The sequence below is a fragment of the Phaenicophaeus curvirostris genome, chromosome 8 (genome assembly GCF_032191515.1).
Source record: "Phaenicophaeus curvirostris isolate KB17595 chromosome 8, BPBGC_Pcur_1.0, whole genome shotgun sequence".
Lineage (NCBI taxonomy): Eukaryota > Metazoa > Chordata > Aves > Cuculiformes > Cuculidae > Phaenicophaeus > Phaenicophaeus curvirostris.
Genome location: NC_091399.1, coordinates 27389011 through 27407351, shown reverse-complemented (window position 1 = coordinate 27407351; position 18341 = coordinate 27389011). Strand labels below are relative to the sequence as shown.

Below are 18341 nucleotides of genomic sequence, written 5' to 3'. Positions count from 1 at the left end.
CTCTGGCTAACCACACACTGCTTCCTGCAAATGGGTTCTCTGCTGCTCCAGCACAAAGGCCTTGGGTAACACTCAAATCTCCCAAGTTCTCCAGACACACAGCTCCTAGTGACACAGTTACAGCAGCAATTAAATCAACCCCAAACCTCCCCTTCCTCCCCCAAACATTATTACCAAAAGAGTTCGTTAAGAGTCATTAGTTCACCCTTCCTTTCAGACCAAATTAATGGATTCCAAAGCATCAAACTTACCTTAATGAGGAACAAGAGTGCAGCTGGGTATAGAACACGGCAGAACAGTCACTTCTACATGGACACAACCTCACCATCATAAAAGCACTTTCATCTAATCTGTTGTTATCTTTAGAAATTCAATGACCTCCGTTTTAAATAAAAGGCATTAGGCTGACAGAAATCCTCTGGGAGAAGCCAGAGAGCAGCACGTGGCTTCTGTTTGCTCTCACAGAAATGTCATCTTTGACATTCAAACAGGACACATATATTTTAAATAATGTCAAGAACATTCTCAAAATACCTCATCAGGACTCAAACGGGGGTGGGAAGGGGGGTGGGGTGGGGAACTTATGTTTTATGAGATGGATGGTTCTTTTCACAGAGATGCGTTTGGTTCCCAAGCAGGACGTATGGAGCATCCACGCGGTTCTGGTGCTGAGTCACTAATGTCATCAGACAGGGCGGGCGCACAGCGAGCGCACAGGGAGGCCCTGGGATGCTTGTGCACTCGCTGCGCACGGCTGGGAGCTCAGAGCGCTTGGCTAGCTAGCATTCAATCTATCATTTCATTTTAAGATTTGCAGTAGAAATAGGAGATGAAGAAATAGTTTAAGGATCTTGTAAAATCACAGCTGTCAATCTCCAGCATTCCAAAGGGAGGAATGACAGATATATAAGCCCATTCATATCAAAATACGGTTTGTAGTCTTTTTCCCTGACCCAGATTTGCTACAGAGGCAACTTAATGCAAATAAGCATCAAACGGCAATTCACATTTACTCTAAAATCACTTAAGAGGAGCTGAAAACATTAACCCCCAGCAACAGAACCAGTTCCAAAGAGTCAGATTATTAACTTCCAGCAGTGATCAGGGAAAAGGGGGCCGAAAGAGGAGAAAGGGGAAAACTGAACGAATGAGGTCATATTGATTTGTAGGTGGTAGTCATTCTGTCGAGAAATCCAGGGGTCAGTCAACAGGGGTAACCAAAATCACAAGAGAATTCTGAAAGGCCTTAGCATGTAATGCTGATTAACACACTAAAGTTAATCTAAAGGGACAGCTTTGAGTGTTTAGGCTAGAAAAGACAACACTCCAATTGGAAAGTCATTACTGGTGCATACAGGCTGTGAAAACTAGCCAGGGACTGCACACACTGGGCTGTCAAACCAGGAGCGGGTTTAATTAATGAAGGCTTAAAGCAGCCAGATGTGCTTCTGATTCATCTATTTAAAGCAAATCTTTGGGCTGAAAAGCAACAGCGGCATGTCTGGCTCAGAACGAGGGGGTTGGGGTCAGTGCTTCTCCCTTCTGCCACCGCATTAGAGGGTTAGCACACTCAAAAGGAAAGCATGAGGAATGCAAACAAAGGTGCTCCTTATCCCAGAGCCAGATTTGCTCAAACTTTCAAAAATTGATCTCCTTCTTGTTACAGCTTTGTGCCCATCAGCAGCAGCAGACAAGAATTTGACTGTTCTCTTGTGAAAATGTTACCTCCTTACACTTACACCAAAGCAACCCACCTAAAACCCCCAGACTCAAAACCTCAGAGGCCACAACTGCGCGGGAAGTTCAGAGACTTGCAGGAGCTGCAGGAGACGTCAACCCTCCTGTGGTGGAGGCCAGGGACCATTTTCCAGTTTGCAAACTTTCCGTTGAATAACCCCCTTTCAACAGTGCAGAATTGCAATGGATGAGTCTACAAGAAATCACGCTAAAAACCAACCAAAATAAACACACTAGTGGGAGAGTGCAGATGAGCAAGAGCGCTGGCAGAGTTAGGGCTGAGAGTAAAAGCTGGAGATGAGAAACACCGGAGGAGAAGGGACAAGGCAGACAGGAGATGGAGTGACGTGACAACTGGAGGCACATTTCAGCATTCTTACCTCTGATCGGTGTACCACCTGGTGAGGTAATTTGAATGCAAATAAGATTAGAGAGAAGCATTAGTACAAAGAGGAAAGGAAGAAAATTATAACTAAAAAGCAGAAAGTTTTTTTAAAGCTAGAATTTGTATTAGCGCGACAGGAATAAACAAAAAGAAACTGATGTGCAGTAAACGTCAGAGTGACACTCTCAGGAGGTTAGTAAAGCTCATCACTTCCAGGAGTGCAGCATCCAGCCCTGCATCTTGCCATTAAAGCCACCACGCTCATGAACGGGGGCCGACCTAAGCTGCCGAGGTGGCCGTTGCTCGCTGGCCTCACCACTTGCATTCACCCACACCACTGTTCAAGCAGTTGAGATGGAGGACACGCTGGGAAGATGGTGCGGTGCCCTTTCATTCCTCATACAGAGCAAAGAGGGGTTGTCCTGGGGGCTGTGTGACAGTGAGTGTGCTGGGCAGGAGGGGTGGAAAGCACATGGTTGCGGGCGCTAGGTGCAATTTTGCTTTGAGGTTAGAATGACCAGTGGGACAAAAATCTGCTCGCTTAAAGAAATTAAACTAAGGAAAGAGTGTAACAAATCAGTTTTGAGCTATTCTCCGAATTCACATAAGCCTTGCATCAGGTTCCCTCCAGCAAAGAAACTGGTGTCATGCAGAATTAACTTTACATACAGAAATATTTTGAAATGAAGTAGTTTCTGGTAATGTAACAATGCCAGGTTAGCCAGACCTCCGTTGTTCCTGCCTAATTTGGATGTTAGCTGGAGACAGGAATCCCTACCCTCTTTATAAGGCACCGGAGATAATTTTACATGCTATAATGAGGTGTATCTTATAAGGAGGGCTTCTCTGGGAGGGAGGTTAATTTCTCCTGTTGCACTGATCTATAAAGGTTTCGTTTATGAGGTCAATGTGTTTAGCGAGTGGAGGATCCACTGGTCAGTGTCTTGAGTTCAGCATACCATCAATAACCGAGTATGATTGAAGGGGCGATGCTCCAGCTGGGCAAATTGGCAGGGAATCCCTTCAATCCCCACTTTTGTCCCCATGGTCTTATTTTGCACATATGAAGGCTGTTAGTATAAGGGAGAGATTCATGCAGATTGAATCTGTAGGCAGTCCATGGTATGTGTTGGTTTTATGCAGATTTGTAGGATCTGAATACCAAGCACTTACCAAAGAAAACTGAGGAGTTTAAACAGACAGAAAAACAGGGTTAAACAGGACACAGTGTGTCAAATCATGTTTCAGTGTATTGATTAATAAATACCAGTTTGCATACAAGAGTGTCGTGTATCTCAGATTTACAGCTCATTCCATTATCCACAACAATGATCACCCAATGGGAAAGAAAGACAGAAAAGAATTTCTGTAAATACAAAGAAGGTAAATTTTAAGCATGTTTAACTTGCCTGTTAAAAAGTAATTACAATATTTATACTTATTCTTTTTCTTTCTTAACTACCCTTCCTTTAGGCAGAGTCCTTTCTCTAAGCAGAGGCAGCAATTCAAACTACTCATTTTAGCACTTTCCTCTGCCAAGATGACATTACCTCATTTTAACTTTATGTCTGCTTGTATTTTCTGACGCTTTCTATCCACACATGACTGAAGCATCAGGGAAGATTTTGCAGTGACTGAAGTTGTGGTAATCTTTCTCTTGCAATAATAAATCTGCTGCTTATTTATCTATCTTAGTAACTACTGCTACCTTTGACAGAACAGTTATACCCAGAGATACTTGCATGGAATAGCACAGCCACAGAAAACAGGGTTATTTCTCTTTGTCTGTTTGGAAAGTTTGCCAAGTGATATTTTTGCTCTGCTTGGTCTAGGACCCCCCTGCTCCTGCCCCACCCCCACCCACACCTTTGTCCTCTTCCACTATTCTCAGAGTTAAGAAAAGCATCACCACAGTGTGTCACTTCCCACAGGAACAGTGCAATGACTTTGAGCACAAGCCCAAGGGGCAGAAAACAGGACCTCCTTCTCTGTTACATGGCTGAAACAGGGTTTGTTGTTCTGCCCTAGGTCTGGAAAGATTCACAACAAATCTTTAAATCTACTCCCTGTAGAGGCTAAACCCTTTCTCTCATACACAATTGTCTACACAGAGCTCGAGGAGCAACTGCGTACTTGAAGCAGATTCCCTAAAACGTAAGTGTGACCAGCTCATTTTTTCCTGCATTAAATCCCAATCCTTCTGGCCTCTGAATGTAAGTTAAGCCTTGCGGGAGCAGCACAGAGGCTTGCTGTATTTAGCACAGTGTTTGTTCTGGGTCTCTCTCACCTTGCCAAAGTTAAGGCATTCACTCTTCACTCAGAGGACACAATTACAGAGCGCGCGGACCCTAAATTTTCTCATCCAGAAGGAATAAAAGTTTCCATTCACCCTTCGCATCATATGACAAAGTATCTCTGGCTGTTGTCCTTTCCGGGTGTTCCTCAAAGGGCCCAAACCACAGCACAGAGGTAATGGAGTTACCATCACTTGAATGGTTACTGGAAGACAGCTTATGCCCCATGATCACCACAACTGCTTTAGGTGAAGGGCACCAAAAGATCAAATTTCAAACCCAGTTCCTTGTGTTTGAAAGGTTTGAAACAAGGGAGGAGAGTTTATTTCCTCTTCGTGATAACAGATTTTGAGCAACACTCCACACATTCAACGTAGTCAGGAATGAATGCTGACCCAGATATCCTCTGCGTGCTGGAAGCACAAAGCCATGTGTCCGAAGCAAGGCAAAGCCTAAGATGATATACTGGAAAACCCCATAGGATTCTTTGCATCTGTACTTCCCAGTGTGGAAGTGAGACTCTGTTGGAGAAGGGACTTCACTCTGCTGACACAAACTCACCCAGAATTATCAACACACCACTGTCCTGTAGGAATCTAAACCACCAAAAAGTCACTTGAAAGTGACATCAAACAGAGAAATCAAGGCTCTTGCTGGTGACAACTGGATACCAGGGCAGTGCAACCCTGAATCCTGGAGAACTCTGACAGCGCTTTCGGCTACTGCCTAACATTGTTTTAGGGGAAACCATTCTCAGAAGTGAAAGTATTACAGAAAAAAACTGGGTATTTGCCACCAGTTCCCACAGGAAGTCTGTGTGGATCCCATCGTTGCAGTGTGCCAATATTGCTTCAACCCTTGTCCAGTTAGTCCTTTCTGAGAGAGCATCCAACCTTGTGTGGGTTTCCTGATCCTTTTTGAATAGCACTCCCCAATCCCCATTCTTTTGGGCGCTCTTTACACATTTTGTCCTGTGTTGATGCCCATTTGGAGTAGAAGAAGGACATTAAGGTGCTTGAGCATGTCCAGAGAAAGGCAACAAAGCTGGTGAAGTGTCTGGAGTACAACCATCATGAGCGAGTGGCTGAGGGAACTGAGCTTTTTTAGTCTGGAGAAAAGGTGCCTGAGGGGAGACTATTGCCCTCTGAAAAGGAGGTTGTAGTGAGGTGGGTGTTGGTCTCTTCCCCTAAATAACAAATGATATGATGAGAGGAAATGTCCTCAAGCTGTGCTAGAAGAGGTTTAGATTGGATATTAGGAAAAAAAATCTTTACTAAAAGAGTGGTGAATCATTGGAACAGGCTGCACAGGGAAGCAGTGAAGTTACCATCCCTGGATGTTCAAAAAGCGTGCAGATGTGGCGCTTCGGGACATTGTTTAGTAGACATAGTGGTGTTGGGCTGATGGTTGGACTTGGGATCTTAGAGGTCTTTTCCAACATTAGTGATTCTATGACCTGAATATCTTCTGCTGCGTACTGACTGCTGCCTATTACCAGTGAAGCAGGATATGACCATCACAGTCATTTCACTGGAAGAGGCACCGCCTCATTTTCCAAGTTTGCTGTGTAAGTTGGTTACTCCTTTTCTTTCCAAATACACAGTGCTTCTACTTACAGGATCATGACTAAAATAGAAATGCTTGATGGTAACTCTGAGAGCATAAATGAGCCAGCTCCTGCTGCTTCTTTGTTAGCGGCACCTACATTTTTTCAGAGAGTAACTGAAGTCACCTATAGAGCCCTCTCTGATAGTTTACTTGCAGTTAGTTGCTTGAAAGCCGCACTAGGGTCTAGGGCATGGTTCATGACTCAGTTACTTGATGGTGATTAAAACAGAATGATACTTGTCATAAGACCAAGTTCTTTACTACATGAAAGATGATGATGCTCCTTGAATTTCTGGAGTTTGCTTAGATGGCAAAAATACCTGTATGTTAACATTTGAATAGTTGTTTATTCTAATTTGGCATTTTGTTCATAAGTTTTCTGAAGAGCAAGGTGGAAGAGCAATTCTTCAACCATGAAATTCACTGGAAGCACTCAAGAGCCTTGAGTGTACAAATGCCATCAGAGTTGCTTTGAAGTCTTCAGGAGCATGTGGTACAAGAATCTTTACAGAAGAACTGTGAAGCATGAGTGCTATCTGTTCTATATCTGCCACAACATCAACTAATTTTAAAACATAGTTAGAGGTGTAACACTGACCCTTGCTGCCAGAACTCATACGTACATCACACGTGATACTACAATGCCCAGATAGTTTTAAAATCAGTTCAGGCAAACAGGTTTTAAAATGAGTTAGTGTGCTGAGGTGGGGGTTCCCAGCCCAGAGCTGGCTTTAGATCTTGGGTCAATGACTGAGAGGCAGTGACTGAAGCTACGCACTCTGAGGGAGAACAGGGAGTTGTCCTGAGACACTGCATTTGCAGAAAAGCAGCCGCCACAAGAAGAGGGAAATATTAGCAAGATGAGCAAGGGAGAATTTTGCTACAACCAGCATGAGTCAGAGACCTTGCGTTTGCCTTGATCTGTGATAATGGAGATGAAAACCTGTATTTATCTGTGTTCTCATCTGTACAGCAATTAGCCCAACACGTACTGGCAAAACTACCCAAGAGCTGAACTTGAAAAAGAATTAAGCATTACTCGGGAGGAAACATTTATGTATTAGGGAGAAAGGGGGAAAAAGCCCTCTAAATGTAATGAGTTACGCTAACTGTCAGAAGTTTTAATGAGAAAAATGCATATACACACAGATGTAACTAGCAAATGAGGGAGAGTGGGATACAGGACAGATTTACTAACTGTGTATTTGCCTCTGACAAAGACACCAGTCCTCTGGGGTTAAAAAAGCCCAAGATGAAGGCTTGGCTGTCTTTAAAGCACAAACCTTGACAGAAGATGAACAGACCTCTGGAAATTGATGTTCAAAGCCCCCTCGAGCACATTATGCAAGTTCAAAGGCCTGCCTGAAGCCCCCAGAGCACTGCCAGCCCACATAACTGCAAGTGTCAGAAGAGAACACCTTTCCCAAACATGCTGCTGCTTTACCTCTAACTATTTGTTCTGCACCAGGTGCCTGAAGAAAGGAAATCAACCCTCAACCTCCTCTCTAATTCAGACTCCAAAACTGCTTTGACCTTTATGACCTATATTTAGTATATCCAAATAATAACATACTATATACTCACTGAAGTTCGGACACTCTATATATGCAATACTGGGCTCACACCATGCTATAGCTATTTTAACTATATTACATCTGTCTAGATTTTATTGGGTTTTAATTAAATGAAATTAAATGAGTGTATATTTAGACTGAGATAGTATAAACTGACATTCATGCAGATATGCCAGGCTGGCTGTAAGATATGATCTTAATGGAGCAGAGACTTTGCAAACTATTAAACTCTCCCTTATAATGAGCTATCTATTTAAATACTCTTTTCTTTGAAAAACAGCTCTGCCCCACTATGGTGTCGTGCTGGAGAGCTCAATTAGCACCTTGTAGAATGGATCAGAGGTTGCCTAACCCATCACATTGCTTACACATGGTGACTGCAGTCAGGTAAGTGGGACTCAGGCACTCCGAAGGGCAGGCCCTATAGATCAACTACAAATAAAGGAAAAAGACATAAATGCAAGCAAGGGTTGAATTTCTGGCCCATGAGGAACAGAATACTTCTTGCTCCCCACTCATGCCAAAGCAGAGCGGAGTCTTGGTGGATCTTGGCATGGTATCACCGGGTCCCCGAAAATAAAACTTCACTCATATTAGAAAGCCTCTTTCATTGAACTGTGGAAACCTCCGTTAGTACATTACAGAGCTAATCAATTTCTTTTGTGAGTCTGAGGATGTGTGCTGCTCATTGATTTCTAAAAGGTTCCCTTGGCACCTCCCTTGGTAATTACTGTGTCTTCAGCAAGCCGCCAGCTCCCGAGTTTGAATCCCAGGTGAAATATTCAATTGAGATGTTGCACAAGAACAGCGAATAGGAAGCAAAACGTGGACACAGTGACAGGGTTTACTAGTTTGCTTTTAAACTTTCTATCTTACTAAACTTGAGAAGCAGCTGGTAGAGAGGCAGCCAAGTGCCTGCAAAAAGGAGGCTGGAGAACATACAACAAGTGCACCAGGAGCTGCCTTGCTGCTCATTTATGGTAATTTCTGATGCTGATTTAGTCAGCTATGAAGTGAAACACATCCATGTGCACTCTCCTATTGCTGCTTCCTAAAGCTCCTCAGAATAATTAACAAGTGTGATATTTTCTTTCAGCACAAACAGATCAAGATTAAACCATGTTGTGGGGGAGATAAGCTAAAGGTCACTGGGAAATTTCATAAGTTATAAATGCATTAGTATAATTAGCGCTCACTGCTACATCAAGGTGGGATCAGGAGTGCCAGGCTGGGTTCTATTTCTGATGAGAGTGATGTCTCATTACCCACTCCCCCAAGTACAAGCCTACTTCTTATCATCAAGCATCATCAGATTTATGCAGAGGGCTCCTGCTATGGGGAAATGTGTCAAGACGTTCACCTTGCTAGGAGGAAGATGGTGTTGCCCTGGCAGCAGCACTTGTAACAAATGGGTTTTGAGTGCCCAGAGACACATCATGGCCAGGCAAGGCAGTCTGCCTCTTACTTAAGTATGAGACCTTCCTAAACCAAATCTGTTCCAGCTCTGTTCCCTTCTATACTTTGCATAGGGTCCTGTGGGCTTATTTTTCCTCCAGACTAAAGCTGCTTTGTACAGCTGCTGTGCATTGTTAAATAGCTACTGCAAGTCATACTCGGGAGCTGCACTTCATCAGTGAATAAAGCAACTTTTAATTTTCTTTAATTCTCTAATGGGCCTTAAAAGTCCTGGGGGACTAAACATTGCAGTGGGAAAACAAGAGTTCCTTGCTAAAATGAGTGCATTCCTAGCCACCCATAAGAACTAACTGTCTGTATTTCAAAAGCTATTATTTGGCTTATCAAACAAAAGAAATGGTAGGTCCACCTTTCTTTGGATTCCATAGAGTTGTTGCTCCTTTGATTTTAATTCATTCTTGTGATGTCACATAACAAGAATGATAAAGATCTCAAAAGAAAGCAGACCAGAGTCATACAAAGTCTACATAAGCAGTGAAGTAGTACATGACCACCGACTGTAAAATCTCAACCAGTATCCACTGTCCTGGTTTGCGCTGTGCTCCTATTAAAGATAGCTGAAACCTGTTGAGTTGGCAGTGAAATGTCCATGCCTACCAAGGATTTGGGTCAATGTCAAGACGCTCTACCGAAGCAGGAATCAAGGTGATGTTCCAAAAGGCACGTCCACTCTAATGTCTCCTTTTAACAAGCCACGATACCTTGCCAGAGAGGATCAGCTCGAAAAACTGTTTTTATGTTGCAGAAGAAACAAGCTCAAATCAAGCTGACATTTGGGTTTAGAATTTCATTTCAGTGTTTCAGGGGAAAAACCGCAACAGCAGCAAGTAAAGAGAAAAGGGAATAAGAGTGAGGAGGAAGGGAAGGCTTACTTGCTTTGCTACCTTACCCGAGCGGAGCTGCTTGATTCGCCCATTGCTAGCTGCAGTGTCAACAGGCAGGAAGTCCTTGAACCAGGAGATTTCAGGATCAGGGTTACCACTTGCAGCACAGAGCATCGTGGCTGTGCGGGCCTTTTCCACCACCTTCAGCTGTGGGCCCATGTCAATGGTCGGGAAGCCGGCTGGGAGGTGGTCTTCTGCAAAAGTTAAAAACACGCAAGGTTAAAGAGTGTAGTGACGGGATCTGGTTGCAGTGACAGCAGCGCATTGGTACAGCATCTGTGCCTCTGCTGGAAAACAGCAGCCCGACTTCCCTACTGAGAAGATTTTCAAGCCCTTAAAACACATTAGGCTCTATAATGAGCATTCATTACATCAATAGAAGCTTCCACTAAATTTAACTCCATTTAAATCAATTGCCTTGGGAAACGTCCATAATTTTCATTGATACGTAAGCTCCATCTATTGTTGTTAATAATTCAGTAAACGCAGGTATTTGCCTTTTTGTGGGAGAACTGAGCTGAAGATAACAGACAAACACAAAGCCAAATAGTTTGAGGCATCCTGAAAAACAACAGCTAAACAATAAAAACCCCTTGGAGTGGTCCAGAGAGGCTCATTTTCTCTTTTTTTTGTGACTAGGAACATTCTGTCACACTGATAGGATGGACTGTAAATCTCTTCCTCATGCCCCCAGATCTGATTCAGAAAGCTTTTAGAAACTAATGAATGTGAAGCTAATGAGACACACTCTGCTCCTGCCTCGCCAGCCTGTGCCATGGCAAGCTCCTGGTGCATTTTCTGAGCTGCAGAGAGCGACAGAGGTGTGTTAGAAAAGGCCGGTGCACGCTCTGGCACATCTTACTGAAATTCTAGAAAACGAAGCGCCCCTATAAGTGCTAAAACCATTCATAGAGCAGGTACAAAAACAGTTAATTGGGTTTGCTGCTGCAGAGCACGCTCAGGTATGCTGGGTGGAATACATTAGGCAGCCTTCACTGATAAGCCAAGGCATACTCCAACATCGTCATTCAATAGCAGCTGCAGAACAGAGCTCATTTACTCATTCTGTGGCAAGATGTACTGTACTCTGTTAAGGCTGAACTGCAATCAAAAGGACATACTTTTGCAGAAAAAAAAGAACATTAAGAAGCTTTTAAAGTGCCAGAAACTCAATTATTTTCAGCATGTTTCTTTTTTGCTCTGTTTTAAGGAAACTAAGCAAACCTTCCTCTTTGGCAATCCAGTTCTGCAAGGCTCCCAGCTCACTGCAGTGTTTAAACAAACAAGACCTCAGCATCTTTACAAGTCCCAGAGGAGTCTGAACTTGTTGCAATCTGATTTTTCCTGTTACCATCACACATCTTGAACCCTAACCCTCACTCCTGACATTAAGGTACCAGCAACAGGCAACCTCAGATGCTTCTTTCTACCTGTATTACCACATCTGCAGCACCCATGGCCTGTGGTGGCGAATCATAGAATGGTTTGAGTTGGAAGGGACCTTAAAGATCATCCAGTTCCAACCCCCACTCCCGGCCACGGGCAGGGACACCTCCCACTGGATCAAAGCCCCTTTCAACCTGGCCTTGAATAACTCCAGCGATGGCGCATCCATGACTTCTTGGCCGACCTGTGCCAGTGCCTCACCACCCTCACAGTAAAATATTTCTTTCTAGAATCTAACATATCTCTTCCTAAGATCTCAGGAGAACTCCCAAGACCTTTGACTTGTTGTTGAATCAAGACTCTGAAGCGGAAGGCAACATCTGCTGTAAACAAAACAATGCCCTGGAATATTGTTTTTCTGCTTAGATGAGAGTGGCTATGAAGCATCCAAGGTTTTGTAAAGGGAAAAAATGGTTCCCGATGCTTATTAAAAGCACAAACCATATTTTTGTTTCCCAGACTGGCCTCCCTAGAAACCTCTCTCATCACGAGCAAACATAAATGGAATTCTTTTTGTTGTTGTTAAAATGAAAGGTACCACGAAAACTAGTTCTTTTTTTAATTTGCTCTCCATTGATTTTCAAAGACAAAAGATACATAGAGCTTAACTAGAATGACACCAGCACTAGCATTCAATAACAAGCAACAGAAGCACTCAATACTGAGCAACCACAATGCATACTCCTACATGGCTGAAAAGAAACAAAAGAAGGGTGCACACAGAACTACAGCATGGTATAGATTGAAAAGCAAAGGAAGATACATAGGAAAAGCAGTAAACAATGACATTCCCTTGGATTGAGGCCCAGTTTGCCTAAAGTGCAGCACCTTGCTATTTACAGTATTGAAAGCAGATGTTTACTCGGGGAAGGCTGAAACCCTGCAGTGATCTAATCTAATCACCATGATTACCATTGACAATCTCTCCCGGTTTGTTCAAGATTTTACAAAGAATGCACTGGGCTAAGTATTAGCCAGTTCACTTCATCCAAAGTCTGGGTGGAGACTCAGCACATAGCTGAATGCAGATCCGAAACCAGCATTTGCGCAAGAAATCTCTTCCCCTCTGCAATGATTCTTTGCCCACAGAAACAAGAGAGATTAGAAAATCCTTCACAGTGTCTGATCCATGGAGCAGCCTGCTGCAGCAACGGTGACTGTTCAATCAAAATTAGCAGTTGGTGAACAGCCACGAACCAGCAGAAATTATAGGATGTAACCTTGACTTCACTGGGTACAACAGAGAGATGGTGATTGCAAAGACCTGGCAGCAAAGCCAACTCTGCCATACAAGCCTTTTTCTGCACTCCAAAAAGATGTATAACACTGCTCCCATACCATGCACCCTCTGCAAGCTCAAGCCATTACAGTGCCGAGGTGAAAATGCTGGGTACTCTGCGCCTGGCGGGAGGGTACAAGTGACCACCACGTAATGACCCTGAGCCCCTAAACCCCCCACGTTGAGTTGGACACAGGCAGGCACGTGAGGCTCACATGGCACGCAGTCTTTTCCCTCTTAACTGTACACAAGCCCCAAAACTATAGTGGCAAATGAAAGCGGCAGTGAAGCGGTGCATCCCGCGCAGGCAGAGTGACAGCAGGTTCCCTGGGGTAGCACTGGTACCAGTACATCCCAGTTCCTATACATCCCTGGAGATAGCTTTGAATTGGAGAGCGGAATATTTAGACTAGACATTAGGAAGAAATTCTTCATGATGAAGGTGGTGAGACACTGGCACAGGTTGCCCAGGGAAGTCGTGGCTGCCCCATCCCTGGAGGTGTTCAAGGCCAGGCTGGATGGGGCTTTGGGAAGCCTGATCCAGTGGGAGGTGTCCCTGCCCACGGCAGAGGAGTGTGGAACTGGATGATCGTTAAGGTCCCTTTCAACCCAAACCATTCTATGATTCTATGATTGAAACCTGCCTATTTGCTATGGTCAAACTGCCACCAAAACTAAAGCAAGCAGCACTTGCCTGCACCTACAAATATGCCCAGGCAGCAAGAACTTGTTTGATCTCTTGTCAATCAAAAATAGAGGCAATGGTGGCATTTAAGAGCAGCAGTGTGCTTCCAGGAGGCTGCAGTCCCAGGTCACATCACTGTGTAATGAGACGTCAGGGGAAATGTGACAGCTGGCCTCTGATGGCATGGCACCTTAGGCATCCGGAGGCTGCGGTTTGCCTGCTATTCGTTCTGTGGTAGCTCCAGGGGGACTGCACTGTGCCAAGGTCACAGTATTTGGGGTTCAAACTCAAGGGGAGGATAAGCACCTTCTCCAGAGGTGGTCCAAGAGCCTCAGGTACCCGTACCATCGTGAAATGAGGGACATCAGCTACTTCAGGTCTTGTCCATAAAGTGTGGCTCCGGCAGCCCCCTGAACCCTCCTGCAGGACTGGCTTGAGAAAATCTGAGCTGGCCACACCTCAGAGAACAGCCCAGCACAAGCCCATGCCTGCCCTGTCAGCAATGCTCCTGTAGAGATAACGGGGCTCTGTTCCAGCCTGGCTTGGTGTCACTGGATTCACTGGGATGGCAAAGGACGTCTCTGTATTCAAACACCACAGACAATGATAGGAGTTCAGAGCTGTTCTTGCCTTGCCTTCCCCTCCGGCAAAAGTCTAATCTAGGTCTAATTATGAGGCTTGGTTGTGCTTCAGCTCCTTTCAGCCCTCACTAGCTGTACTAACTTGTCTGCACACGGAGCTCGTCAGTAATAGCCATCCTCCTATTCATGTCAATACATGGATACCCTTATTCTAGAAAATGAGTTTGTCAGCACTCGGTTTTATTCAAGGATAGCTGGTAGTGCTTTTAAGACACATTAAAACAGGCTATGAATCCACTTTCAAGTGCAGACTATCTAAACCAGTTTTTCTTTCTGGATTTCACATACTTTCAGAAAGGTTGTACTTGAGGTAGGCATTATGTTAAAGCAAGCAAAATCTAGGTGCAAGCAGAATTCTGGGGGCATTACAAGTTCTAATTCCTTCCATGGACTACAGCAGCAGAAGTAGGAAAGACAAGAGAGGTAAGCAGGAAGAGAGAGAGAAGCAGGAGGAAAGGAGGAGGAAACAGCAAGAAAGAAAAAAAAATGAGTGGGTTTTGCAGTTACAAACTGAAACATGGAAAATCCATGACCAGGCTGAGGTCTTGCTATAAGCAGTCACCCACCGAGGAGCCAGGAATGTCCCTCTGGCATCTAGCATGACAGCATGGGCAGAGGATATCTCATGCTCACTTGACAGCTCCCCTTGCTAATCTTCTTCCTGAGGTGACAGAAATCTAACCCTCCTTCTTTTACAGCTCTTTCATACGACACAACTCCCACCTTTAAGGGAAAAGCTAAGGTAAGAAACCTTACCCAGAGCTCCAAACTGGAGCTGAGACCTCTAGACCAGCCACAATTATGTGGCTCATTCACCAGCTCCACAGAAAGCTGCCTTTCTTGAGGATGCTGCCGCCGTGAGACGTGTGCCTCTTGGGGTCTCCTTATTTTCTGCATTGCTCCAAATAACAAGTGATGATAAGGAACATGGAGGCGACGGCAATTTCAGTCTTACGAGAAGCACCGATCAGCCCCAGCATGGGACGGTATGTGGATGACAGCTGCCTACAAAAAAGGCCTGTGGAGGAGTTGGCGGTGAGCACAGCTGCTGATGGCTGAATCCTGCAGGATTACCCCCAGGATTTTCCTCGAAACTTGTAATCTCTCACAGAACAGAAATCTTGAAGGGATTGGGTATCAGGTTCCAACTGGCGCAAACCCTGCCCAGCACAGCGCTGGGTTTGCAACCACACGACTGTGTTTTGGGGGCCCTATCATGACTTGGCACCTGTAAAACCCATGCCCCTACCACTGTGAATTCCCTCTGTGTCGATGCAAGAACCGGTATTTTAGAAATGACAGTGGAAACTGTGAACACATTTATGGGAGGTATTTGTCATATTCTTCTTCCTATAAAAGCCAGGCCTGCTCAGTGTCAGGAGTCCAATTGTTCAGACTGCTGAGGGAGAAGAAAAAATGATGCCTAATATAATTTGGAAACAGCAAAAAGCAGCTTTTCTATACGTTACAGCCATAGCCGTGAGGTTAAATCACACAATCTATCAAACCCCCTGTCCCACTGGAAGGGGTGTTCTCAACTCATTCCAAGTGAGATATTGGGCTTCATCCCCACACAGGGCTGGAAATGGCTTATCTGGGGCCACTGGCTCCTGCCAGCCTTCCTCAGCTGAGGAACTTCCAGCCCAACATCAATTTCAGGGGCTCAGTAGGGATGATTAAAACACAGAGCTGCTTTGTTTTCAATTCTGCCAGCTATCTGAAGCCACTCAGGAGCATGCGGTGCTAGGGACAAGCCAGAAAATGGACTGAGGGCAGAGAGATCCCTGACAAATGCATTTGACAGCGGTCAGCATTGCACAGGAGCAGGATACATGCATCAAAAGCTATTTCACACGTTCCCTACCCATTCGGTGAGGCGGGCTGGGACCTCACTCAGTTCAAGTCACTGGGGCTGAACAGACCCTGGTAAGAGGTAGCGGTTTGATGCAACAGAACGTAGCACGTTGCAGAGGTAACTCGTGTCCACCAACTGACTCGGATTTGACGGATCAATGAAATTACTTTACAAATTCTACAAGCTTCCAAATCTCCCTTGGAGACACTGAAATGCATTAGCAAACGCAAAATTACCAGTGCAAGGACGACAGGCTGGGTAGTCGGCAATATTAACTAATGAAAGCTGCGAGCCAGGAAGATCGTAAGCACACCACAATCCAGGACATCTGTTTGCTGAATAAACAGCCCTAATTCCTTCAGCACAGGTTACACAGCAGGGCTATTCAATTACCGCAAGACAATCAAAAGCAGTCGAGCAGTCCAGCGGCCCAGAAGAACAGCATCATTTTACACGATAAGAAACCCCTGACACTGCTCTGTTCAGGTTCAACTGAAGCTACACAAAGAGCATTTTATCAGCCATTTTGAGGCGATGCTCTCTTCCTGCATCCTCTTCTTATGAAAGACCCCTAAGAAGCGTATCAAATACATCCAAATTCACAGTCTCCGAAGGCGTCCTGGTGTTGGGCTGCTGCCCGTGCAGGGAGTGGCAGAAGAGCAGCATTTGTGTGTGCGCTTGTTGCCGAAGCCAAGTCTCATGCAGGCTAATGAATGCCCCCCCGACAGTGGCACCGCCTTGGAATTGCCTAAGGAAAAGGTGGGGCAGCGAAACCAGTCTGTTTCAAAAGGCAGCGAAGTCTTAATTACTGGGTTAGTAAGTATAAAACAGATTCAGGCAGGCAAAAAAAAAAAAAATACAAACAGTCATCTATTGATGACAAGGCTTTTAATGACAAATCTGCTGGTTCTGTATGACATCACGCCAACGTGACACGCTGAAGCCGCACGCTGAAAACGGGGAAAAGGGTGCAGATGAATGGGTGGGTGTGGAAATGAGCTCCAGAAGGACTTCTCTGTGTCACGGTGTAACCACATGAATTACTGCACAAGAGCTTACAGTAAACAAAGTATTTGCTGTCTCTTAGAAAGATCACAGCAGCAGCAAAACAGTTCACAAAAGAAAGAATCTGAGTCAGTTCAAAACAAAGTAAGTACTGTAAGGAAAATTCAAGAAAATACGAGACTAGACATGGCAGAAAAGTATAAATTATCAGGCAGATTCCTGCCCTGGGGGCTCACAGTGTGGGAGCTCACGGGACCTCCTCATTCTAGAGGTTATGAGTCCATAAAACAGCCTATGGAGAGAGTGCTACTATTCAGGTGCCAGATGGGTGCTGCTAATGTCCTTTCCTGGCTGGACAGCAATTATCTCCATTTACAAGCCACTGATACCTTCTTGGCAGTGCAGCTGGCCATTCCCAAGCACCTGCTTATCTCAGAGGGGAGCAGCACGGCTTTGCAGAGAGAGGGGTGCTCTTAAGAGCAAGACACAGCAGCACCTCCCAGTCAGCTCCTGTGTGGATTCAGCCCATGATTCTCCCAAGTCTCAGTGCTGCTTCTCACCGTGCTGCACATGTGCAAGGCAACTCACAGTATCTGCAGCAACACGTCACATCCCCAGGGCTGAGCACTCTGCATTCACCAGGAATTGGCACCCAGTGCTCCCATCCACTCAGGGCACAGCCTTGGTTCTCCAGGCCCCCATCACAGAATGGTTTGGTTGGAAGGGACCTTAAAGATCCCCGTGGGCAGCGACACCTTCCACTGGATCAGGTTGCTCAAAGCCTCACTCAGCCTGGCCTTGAACACCTCCAAAGACGGGGCATCCACAACTACTTTGTTCCTAAAGGGACATGCAACCCAATAGGATGAAACAAATAGTTTCTCCCAGCCCTTAGAGATGCTGTAATCATCCAAACAACCTTCCTTCAGGACTTAACAATGCCTCTTTGAGAAGTACCTACAGCACACCACTACCAAAGTCTTCCAGGATGCACATCAGCCACAGCTACCTCTGAGCTTCTCATGAGGTACGTAGTCCAGTCTAGATTCAGGCTGGGACAGAGAAAAGAGCCACAGCTCTGGAGGCACTGATGAAGCCAACAATTTTCACCCTCCAGCATGGCTGTCCCCTAAGCACAACCCAAGGGAAGGCTTGAGAAAGGTCCCTCTGGGGAGAAAGAGCACTTCTACTGCCACGGCATTGCTCTCCTCCTGCCTAGGGTTTTCATAAACACTTCAAGGCCTGCTGAGACGACTGAGTCTAGCCACAACTTCAGCAGTGAACAGGCAATTCCTTTCCCTCCTTCACAGATAACAGCTTGTGAGCTGTGCTTCACAAGGGCAACAAAGGCGATCAACAGCCGCTGAAGCTGACTCAGAGCAGACCAGAAGTATTTAGTCACAAACTTGGACAAACTAAAGGTTTGCACCTACCACCCACTGTTTCAGTTCTTAGCTTAGGGACCCTTCCTA

The 18341-nt window shown here is 45.2% G+C and overlaps 1 protein-coding gene across 17 annotated transcripts in view; it reads right to left on the bottom strand.

The window, feature by feature from the left end:
• Window positions 1-18341, bottom strand: part of PTPRF (protein tyrosine phosphatase receptor type F) — a 394608-nt gene that overhangs the window by 101828 nt on the left and 274439 nt on the right. For 10 of the 17 annotated variants that reach the window (XM_069862928.1, XM_069862935.1, XM_069862941.1 and 7 more), the window contains 2 exons: window positions 9964-10152; window positions 2118-2135 (listed from right to left, as the gene is read on the bottom strand). In XM_069862928.1, the coding sequence (XP_069719029.1) occupies window positions 2118-2135; window positions 9964-10152 (207 nt within the window). The remainder of the gene's footprint in view (window positions 1-2117; window positions 2136-9963; window positions 10153-18341) is intronic. The other 7 variants (XM_069862933.1, XM_069862937.1, XM_069862936.1 and 4 more) reach the window with 1 other exon arrangement.